Source organism: Nanorana parkeri, unplaced genomic scaffold (assembly GCF_000935625.1).
Source record: "Nanorana parkeri isolate BGI_ZX_2015 unplaced genomic scaffold, ASM93562v1 scaffold1811, whole genome shotgun sequence".
Classification (NCBI taxonomy): Eukaryota; Metazoa; Chordata; class Amphibia; order Anura; family Dicroglossidae; genus Nanorana; species Nanorana parkeri.
In genome coordinates this window covers 1-9,758 of record NW_017308079.1, presented here as the reverse complement: position 1 = coordinate 9,758, position 9,758 = coordinate 1, and the positions used below count along the sequence as shown (strand labels likewise).

The following is a 9,758-nucleotide window of genomic DNA, read 5'->3' as shown; positions in this document are numbered from 1 at the left end:
TTCCTGTTTTTAAACAGTGATCACATGACCGGAGCCCTCCCTGCCGGATTGTAAACAGTGATCACATGATCGGAGCCCGCCCTGCTGCTTCCTGTTTGTAAACAGTGATCACATGATTGGAGCCCGCCCTGCTGCTTCCTGTTTGTAAACAGTGATCACATGATCGGAGCCCGCCCTGCCGGATTTTAAACAGTGATCACCTGATTGGAGCCCGCCCTGCTGCTTCCTGTTTTTAAACAGTGATCACATGACCGGAGCCCTCCCTGCCGGATTGTAAACAGTGATCACCTGATCGGAGCCCGCCCTGCTGCTTCCTGTTTGTAAACAGTGATCACATGATCGGAGCCCGCCCTGCTGCTTCCTGATTGTAAACACTGGTTGGAAGCAGTGCATCTATATGCCTATGGTTGGCGGGAGGGGGCTTTAGGGTCCAGGCTGCTGATTGGCCAGTTGCCCGGGTTGGAGAGGCCCAGGTCTGTTGTATGTGGACGTGCGGCGGATTGGGCTCTCCCCCGCAGTGTCCAACATACGACAGGCCTTGCCCCATGTGACAGGTTCCCTTTAAAGGCACTTTAGCCTTTGTGGAACTACAAGTCCCATGAGGCAGTGCAAGACTCTGACATCTGGAGTGATTGTGGATACCCCCGAGGGGTTAACAGCGGGGTCCGCCCCCTTTGTTTCAGATTCCGGGCCCCTCGGCGAGTCGTACAGCTGTGTCCCAAACATTACCAAATACGGCCCTCGGCAGGGAAGAATGGGGGGGGGCACAGCCAGGGGGGCCCGGGGCCAACATATCTCAGTACACTCCTAAATCTCTATCCTCTCCGGAGGCCGTCGGCGCTAAAACGCAAAACGCTTCCCATACTTGGCAGGCGCTCGGACGGTTAACCCCACGCCCCCCTCCACAGATATGTTTCCGTGTAGCTCCTTGTGGCTTTCATACGGTTTGTCCCCCCTCATCGCCGTCCTAATGACATTTTTAAATAAAGCTTTTCCTTTTTTATTGCATATCTTATTTTAGAGGTCCCAGTGCAATGCAGGCAGATCATGCTGGTGGGAGGAGCCGGCAGGGTGCTGTACATCTTATCACATCACAGCACCCTGCCTCTGTATTCCTCTCCAGAGCACTCAGCCCTGATACAAGCAGTGGGAGGAGTTATGCAAATATCAAAATGACTTGATGGGTGGGTGGCAGCTTAGAGGAGTGGGTGGTCCTCGGCAGGCTGTATTTGCATGAAGACCGCCCACATGTGATGCTGAGCCGCCATGACCTGAAATCCAATGAATGAAAGGGGCGGGGCCAAAATCATTAGGGATGGGGAGGAAAGGGCACCCCAACTCACCATTACAGGAACAGCAACTCGTTATTTTTTTGTGTGGATTTCTTAGTTCCCGTTGACTCTCGTCGTTGTCTTTTCACCCGCAGCAAAGTCCGTCTGAGAATTTCCTCCCCTCCTGCGGTGTCTCCTATATCTCCGTCCCCTCCTGCTGGTCGCGATGAACCTGGAACGAGTTCCCAACGAGGAGAAGCTGCAGCTGTGCCGGAAGTATTATCTGGGTGAGATTTGGGGGGGGGGCATGAGTGGCATAGATGGCGAGTAAGGCAAGTCGTCTCTTGAGTCAGTCGCAGGTTGTCACCTGACAGCAGTTCCCATGGGATGATTGTCCCGACCGCTCTATCCCTAACGGGGGGATGATTGACAGGCCCCCAGTCTGCCCCGCCCACCTATGACATCAATAGTTGAATGACAAGCCGGGAGAATCCCAGTCTGCCCCGCCCACCTATGACATCAATAGTTGATCGACATGTCGGGAGAATCCCAGTCTGCCCCGCCCACCTATGACTACAATAGTTGATTGGCGGGCCGTATTAGGGAGGAGTTTCCCGGAGTTCAGATTTGGGGGTGACATTTTGTTTTGCAGGCGGATTCGCGTTGCTGCCTTTCCTCTGGTTGGTGAACGTTCTCTGGTTCTTCAAGGAAGCTTTCTTCAAGCCGACCTACACGGAGCAGACTCAGATACAGAGCTGTGAGTTTCAGGTCTGGGTGGAGGAGGAGGAGCTCTCTGTACATACGGGTCTGGGTGGAGGAGGCGGTACATACGGGCCTGGGTGGAGGAGGGGGAACTCTCTGTACATACGGGTCTGGGTGGAGGAGGAGGAGCTCTCTGTACATACGGGTCTGGGTGGAGCTCTCTGTACATACGGGTCTGGGTGGAGGAGGGGGAACTCTCTGTACATACGGGTCTGGGTGGAGGAGGAGGAGCTCTCTGTACATACGGGTCTGGGTGGAGCTCTCTGTACATACGGGTCTGGGTGGAGGAGGGGGAACTCTCTGTACATACGGGTCTGGGTGGAGCGGGTCGGAGCCCACCAGCACATACGTGCCTGTTCCTTGCTGGTGATTGGTCCGGCACTGTCACATGATGGCCACTGTCGGCACCAGTTGGAGCTCAGCCTGGGAGTATACACGGGGATGGGGCAGAACATTGGGGGAGTGCATGCTCCTGGGGTTAGTAATGGTGTGTAAATCATGAGACTGGCTGAGCAGAGTTGAGCTGATGTCTTTCCTCCGGCAGATGTGAAGCGATCGGCGTTCGGCCTCTTCGTGTGGCTGGTGATTCTGACCACCTGGATCAGCGTCTACCAAACCCATCGCGCCGGCTGGGGGGCGACCGGCGACTACCTGTCCTTCACAATCCCGCTCGGCATCCCCTGATTGACGAGGGACTGCGACCTGCCACACGGGACCAGCTTCCGTCCACCAGCATTAAACGGACACTAAGGACACTGCAACCAATTCCTGGACTCATGGCCCCACCCCCTTTCCTCCCAGGGGCGGGGCTGGATTGTTCTGAAATAAAGTTGTGATTAAGGACTCCCCCGAGTCACTCTGTTCTCTCTGTCCGGCAACGTTCTCCGCTCTGCACGTCTGAGGTGGGCGTGGTTAGAAATTTGGGTGTGTGAGCTAACCAATCAGTGATGAATTAGAGAGTCGGTCATTCCATCCATATAACAGGTGAGGACCTCATGGGGTTCCCGGTATGTAGGAGGAGCTCCGTCCATATAACAGGTGAGGACCTCATGGGGTTCCCGGGATGTAGGACAAGCTCCATCTATATAAGAGGTGAGGAAGTCATGGGGTTCCCGGTATGAAGGAGGAGCTCCGTCCATATAACAAGTGAGGACCTCATTGGAGTTCCCGGTATGAAGGACGAGCTCCATCCATATAACAGGTGAGGACCTCATGCGGTTCCCGGTATGTAGGAGGAGCTCCATCCATATAACAGGTGAGGACCTCATGGGGTTCCCGGGATGTAGGATGAGCTCCATCTATATAACGGGTGAGGACCTCATGGGGTTCCCGGTATGTAGGATGAGCTCCATCCATATAACAGGTGAGGACCTCATGGGGTTCCCGGGATGTAGGAGGAGCTCCATCCATATAACAGGTGAGGACCTCATGGGGTTCCCGGGATGTAGGAGGAGCTCCATCCATATAACAGGTGAGGACCTCATGGGGTTCCCGGGATGTAGGAGGAGCTCCATCCATATAACAGGTGAGGACCTCATGGGGTTCCCGGGATGTAGGAGGAGCTCCATCCATATAACAGGTGAGGACCTCATGGGGTTCCCGGGATGTAGGAGGAGCTCCATCCATATAACAGGTGAGGACCTCATGGGGTTCCCGGGATGTAGGAGGAGCTCCATCCATATAACAGGTGAGGACCTCATGGGGTTCCCGGGATGTAGGAGGAGCTCCATCCATATAACAGGTGAGGACCTCATGGGGTTCCCGGGATGTAGGAGGAGCTCCATCCATATAACAGGTGAGGACCTCATGGGGTTCCCGGGATGTAGGAGGAGCTCCATCCATATAACAGGTGAGGACCTCATGGGGTTCCCGGGATGTAGGAGGAGCTCCATCCATATAACAGGTGAGGACCTCATGGGGTTCCCGGGATGTAGGAGGAGCTCCATCCATATAACAGGTGAGGACCTCATGGGGTTCCCGGGATGTAGGAGGAGCTCCATCCATATAACAGGTGAGGACCTCATGGGGTTCCCGGGATGTAGGAGGAGCTCCATCCATATAACAGGTGAGGACCTCATGGGGTTCCCGGGATGTAGGAGGAGCTCCATCCATATAACAGGTGAGGACCTCATGGGGTTCCCGGGATGTAGGAGGAGCTCCATCCATATAACAGGTGAGGACCTCATGGGGTTCCCGGGATGTAGGAGGAGCTCCATCCATATAACAGGTGAGGACCTCATGGGGTTCCCGGGATGTAGGAGGAGCTCCATCCATATAACAGGTGAGGACCTCATGGGGTTCCCGGGATGTAGGAGGAGCTCCATCCATATAACAGGTGAGGACCTCATGGGGTTCCCGGGATGTAGGAGGAGCTCCATCCATATAACAGGTGAGGACCTCATGGGGTTCCCGGGATGTAGGAGGAGCTCCATCCATATAACAGGTGAGGACCTCATGGGGTTCCCGGGATGTAGGAGGAGCTCCATCCATATAACAGGTGAGGACCTCATGGGGTTCCCGGGATGTAGGAGGAGCTCCATCCATATAACAGGTGAGGACCTCATGGGGTTCCCGGGATGTAGGAGGAGCTCCATCCATATAACAGGTGAGGACCTCATGGGGTTCCCGGGATGTAGGAGGAGCTCCATCCATATAACAGGTGAGGACCTCATGGGGTTCCCGGGATGTAGGAGGAGCTCCATCCATATAACAGGTGAGGACCTCATGGGGTTCCCGGGATGTAGGAGGAGCTCCATCCATATAACAGGTGAGGACCTCATGGGGTTCCCGGGATGTAGGAGGAGCTCCATCCATATAACAGGTGAGGACCTCATGGGGTTCCCGGGATGTAGGAGGAGCTCCATCCATATAACAGGTGAGGACCTCATGGGGTTCCCGGGATGTAGGAGGAGCTCCATCCATATAACAGGTGAGGACCTCATGGGGTTCCCGGGATGTAGGAGGAGCTCCATCCATATAACAGGTGAGGACCTCATGGGGTTCCCGGGATGTAGGAGGAGCTCCATCCATATAACAGGTGAGGACCTCATGGGGTTCCCGGGATGTAGGAGGAGCTCCATCCATATAACAGGTGAGGACCTCATGGGGTTCCCGGGATGTAGGAGGAGCTCCATCCATATAACAGGTGAGGACCTCATGGGGTTCCCGGGATGTAGGAGGAGCTCCATCCATATAACAGGTGAGGACCTCATGGGGTTCCCGGGATGTAGGAGGAGCTCCATCCATATAACAGGTGAGGACCTCATGGGGTTCCCGGGATGTAGGAGGAGCTCCATCCATATAACAGGTGAGGACCTCATGGGGTTCCCGGGATGTAGGAGGAGCTCCATCCATATAACAGGTGAGGACCTCATGGGGTTCCCGGGATGTAGGAGGAGCTCCATCCATATAACAGGTGAGGACCTCATGGGGTTCCCGGGATGTAGGAGGAGCTCCATCCATATAACAGGTGAGGACCTCATGGGGTTCCCGGGATGTAGGAGGAGCTCCATCCATATAACAGGTGAGGACCTCATGGGGTTCCCGGGATGTAGGAGGAGCTCCATCCATATAACAGGTGAGGACCTCATGGGGTTCCCGGGATGTAGGAGGAGCTCCATCCATATAACAGGTGAGGACCTCATGGGGTTCCCGGGATGTAGGAGGAGCTCCATCCATATAACAGGTGAGGAGCTCGCCTGGTTCCTGGAAGTCTCCCCCCAGCCGCGGCAGTAGTTGGGTTCAGTGACTCCGCCCAGTCATGTGTGTGGACGGTCTCCAGGCTCCTGGAATGAGGACGGAGATCTAATCTGAGACACTTCCGTCATCCCGAGTCACTCCTGATCGCAGGCCGGCACTGCACACCATCTGCCTCCACCCGTCACCTCCAACACCGAACCTACCCCAGAACACAACCTCCGACGTCATCCGATACACACTTTATAGGGTCCAACTGCAACTAAGGGCCACCATGCAATCATCGTACAATCCAGAACTACGTCACGAGGACCTTCCTCATCTATCCAATCCTCGTGTAGCCAATCAGGACCTCGCTCTGCACAGGTGGCAGATTGTACAATCAGATGGTGAGGTGTGGGGTGAGCTCACCAGTCATATACTGATGGAAGAAACCTCTGACTGGCCACGCCTCCTCTGCATATCATTATCTGCCCCGTGACACCAATATAGAAAGTCGATCTCCCCAGCAGAGACACAGACAGCGAAACAATCCTGTCGGGTTCTTACCCTTCCGCGCCCCGCTGGTCCTGGTTTTGTCTCTGTTAGAGAGATTGACAATGCCTTCATCTGCAGAAGGACGGCACCATCATTGTTCTGGCATCATCCAGGGTCACCATCTACTTCCTGGACTGAGATGCCGCCTCAGGGATGACACAATCACAGCCAAGAACTGCATGTCATCTGCAGTTCTTGGCTGTGTTCGCAAATGTCCGACACAGATCAGCCCCCCGCTGCAGCCTCTCACCTTGTGACTTGCTGCAAAGTTACAATGTATGGTCTGAGTGATCACTGGGGGAGGGGAGACTGGGAAAATGCTTCCTCCTGGCTCCAGCAGACTGATCACTGGGGGAGGGGAGACTGAGGAAATGCTTCCTCCTGCCTGCAGCAGACTGATCACTGGGGGGATGTGGAGACTGAGGAAATGCTTCCTCCTGCCTGCAGCAGACTGATCACTGGGGGAGGGGAGGCTGAGGAAATGCTTCCTCCTAGCTCCAGCAGACTGATCACTGGGGGAGGGGAGACTGAGAAAATGCTTCCTCCTGCCTGCAGCAGACTGATCAGTGGGGGAGGGGAGGCGGAGGAAATGCTTCCTCCTGCCTGCAGCAGACTGATCAGTGGGGGAGGGGAGGCGGAGGAAATGCTTCCTCCTGCCTGCAGCAGACTGATCAGTGGGGGAGGGGAGGCGGAGGAAATGCTTCCTCCTGCCTGCAGCAGACTGATCAGTGGGGGAGGGGAGGCGGAGGAAATGCTTCCTCCTGCCTGCAGCAGACTGATCAGTGGGGGAGGGGAGGCGGAGGAAATGCTTCCTCCTGCCTGCAGCACTGATCACTGGGGGATATGGAGACTGGGAAAATGCTTCCTCCTGCCTGCAGCAGACTGATGATATCATCTAAGGGGACTAGACCCAAGGACGGCTTTTTAATGATACAATTTGGACCTTTTCATGATTTCATGATACTGCCGTCCCTGACACCTGCAGGTCCACTTTGAAATCTGCTGAAGTACGGGGTGACTTTTGGCTAATCCTCCGTACAGGACGGACCTGAGTGTCCCTCTTCGGCACGCAAACCCCCCCAAACCGGACCGCTGCCCCCATCCCTGCTGACTCACCTGCTATAAGTGCGGGCCGGTCAGGTTACAGGATTAGCTGCACCTCTCCTGCAGACAGCGCCCCCTGCTGAGGGAACAGGAGATCTCCGCTTTGTGATGGTCATGGAAACATATCTGGTTATATATATAGAAGCGGCGGCGGCTTTTCCCAGGGGTCGGGTGACTGTGATGATACCGGAGAACGCGGCATGCAAACAATGTCACGGGTCACGTAGGCTATGGTGACAGACGTGTCCCGGGACCGCGGCGTGCTTCTGAAGACAAAGGTTAACCGGCTGTTGGGGAACTACAAGTCCCAGCGTGTCTGTGAAGGTTCCCGCCTATCCAGCTCATGGTGTAGCTACTACTGGCCAATCACAATGATCTGTCTGCACTCCTTCTGTAAGGTGGAAGGTGTTTTGTAGATCTTCTAAGAAGCCGCTTCTATTGAGTGCCGGAGGACATACACCCCAACATTTATCTCCACACGGATGTCACGGACACCCCAACATTTATCTCCACACGGATGTCACGGACACCCCAATCACCATGGAGATGTGGATTGTCCGAGGACAGGCCGGGAGGAGGGACAGTTGTGGGGCCGCCATGTTCCATAATCCCATCCGTGGTGGCGGGAGGTCTGTGTAGGTGTCAGTCCTTCCAGTCACATAGTTAAAGGTAGGGATGCACCGGTACTGGTATCGGTATTGGTGCCAATACCGAGTATTTGGGCAAGTACTCGCCCAAATGCCTAGCACGATAACCGAACTTCCAGTATCAGGAAGCCAGGCAGCCAGTCATTACACGGCGCCCAGCTTCCCGATTGGCTAGGAAGCCGACCCCATGGCTGGGAAGACTGGCTTCCTGATTGGTTGAGAAGCTGACCAATCAGGAAGCCAGGCGGGGCGAGTCATTACCTGCCCCCCGGCTTCCTGATTGGCCAGAAAGCCGGCTCCATGCTCTCTCGCCACCTGGTAACGAAGGAGCATGGAGGCGGCTTCCCTGCTATTTGGGAAGCCGGGTGGCGAGTCTTTACACCCCGCCTGGCTTCCTTAACGGGACTTCCGGTATCGGTATTCAGTATCGGTGAATACCGGGAAAAAAATATCGGTACTCAATACTGAAAAACCGGTATCGGTGCATCCCTACTGTATGGTCAGCTCGGCTCTTTAGCAGCGACAAGGTCAAGTACAGTGTATGGCCAAAAGTATGTGAACCTCTCCCCCAAAAGATTGCGTACAGGCGCTCCCAGGGAAGGTTCTGGTAAAGCTACACCATACAAAGACATTGTAGACTTCCAGCTTTGTGGTGACAGGTTGGTGAAGACCCTCCTCTGTTCGTACCAGATACTGAAAAACCAGTATCGGGGCATCGCTAGTTAAAGGTGTGAATTGTCAAGTGGCCGGGGTAGAGATGTTACAACGGCCGTTATATGTGGAAGAAAGACGGTGCTGAAGGCCATTGAGGTCTACCGGAAACCTGCCCACATGCCAATATCTGCGTTCTGACTTCCACCACCAATTGGAACACACATGGATGTATTAGAACATCATGCTTAGCTGGTCACCACAAACATGGAGTCCAAAGACACGGAACACCAACATCTCAGGAGAGCCTAGAAAGGCTTTGGTTAAAGGTCAAACAACGAGTGGTCCATGGAGCAGAAGAACACACCAAGAAACATAGTCATCCCGTATGTGGCTGGAGTGTCGCAAGAACTGGGAGGGATCTATAACATACATCCCATCCCCGCGTCCTTCGAGCCGAGAAATCCACCGGAGGCAGAAGCGTGTACAACCGAGAATGGAGTAATAGAGTCATCCCGTGTGTATCTGGAGTGTCGGAAAAACTCAGAAGGATCTCCTCCAAACATCTCCCCCTCCCCCCCTCCCGTGTCCTTCAAGCCAAGAAGTACACAGAGGCAGAAACTTGTACACCCGAAGGACCCAACACAAGAGAAGTGACCAATGGCCCAACATTGGAGGACAAATTCAGGTCAAACAAAAACACGGAACCCTCCAGAAGGAGAATGGAGAAGTGAGTAACAGAGTCATCCCGTTGTGTGTAGCTGGAGTGTCGGAAATACTCAGAGGGATCTATAACATACATCTCACCCCCCTCCCCCCGTGTCCGGCAAGCCCAGCAATACAGACACATGGAGCTTGTACATCCAGAGGAGCCAACACAAGAGAAGTGACTCGTAGTCGGTACATGGTATTGGTGTAGTGAGGTTTAGAAAGACCTGTACATTGGGGAGACCAAACAACCTCCCAACTAACCAATGGCCCAACATTGGGGGACAAATTCTACAGGTCAAGCAAAAACACGGAACCCTCCAACAAAGAGAGCAGGAGTAAGCGGTCTTTATTACAGGAGGGGGGCGGAGACAAGACCAGT

General features: G+C 54.5%; 1 protein-coding gene across 1 annotated transcript; it reads left to right on the top strand.

Moving 5' to 3' along the window:
• Positions 1 to 1,430: 1,430 nt before the first annotated feature.
• Positions 1,431 to 2,782, top strand: PSENEN (presenilin enhancer gamma-secretase subunit). The gene is made up of 3 exons (XM_018571698.1): positions 1,431 to 1,558; positions 1,924 to 2,028; positions 2,578 to 2,782. Exons 1-3 carry the CDS (start codon positions 1,498 to 1,500, stop codon positions 2,715 to 2,717), a joined length of 306 nt encoding a protein of 101 aa, XP_018427200.1. The 5' UTR covers positions 1,431 to 1,497; the 3' UTR covers positions 2,718 to 2,782.
• Positions 2,783 to 9,758: the final 6,976 nt, after the last annotated feature.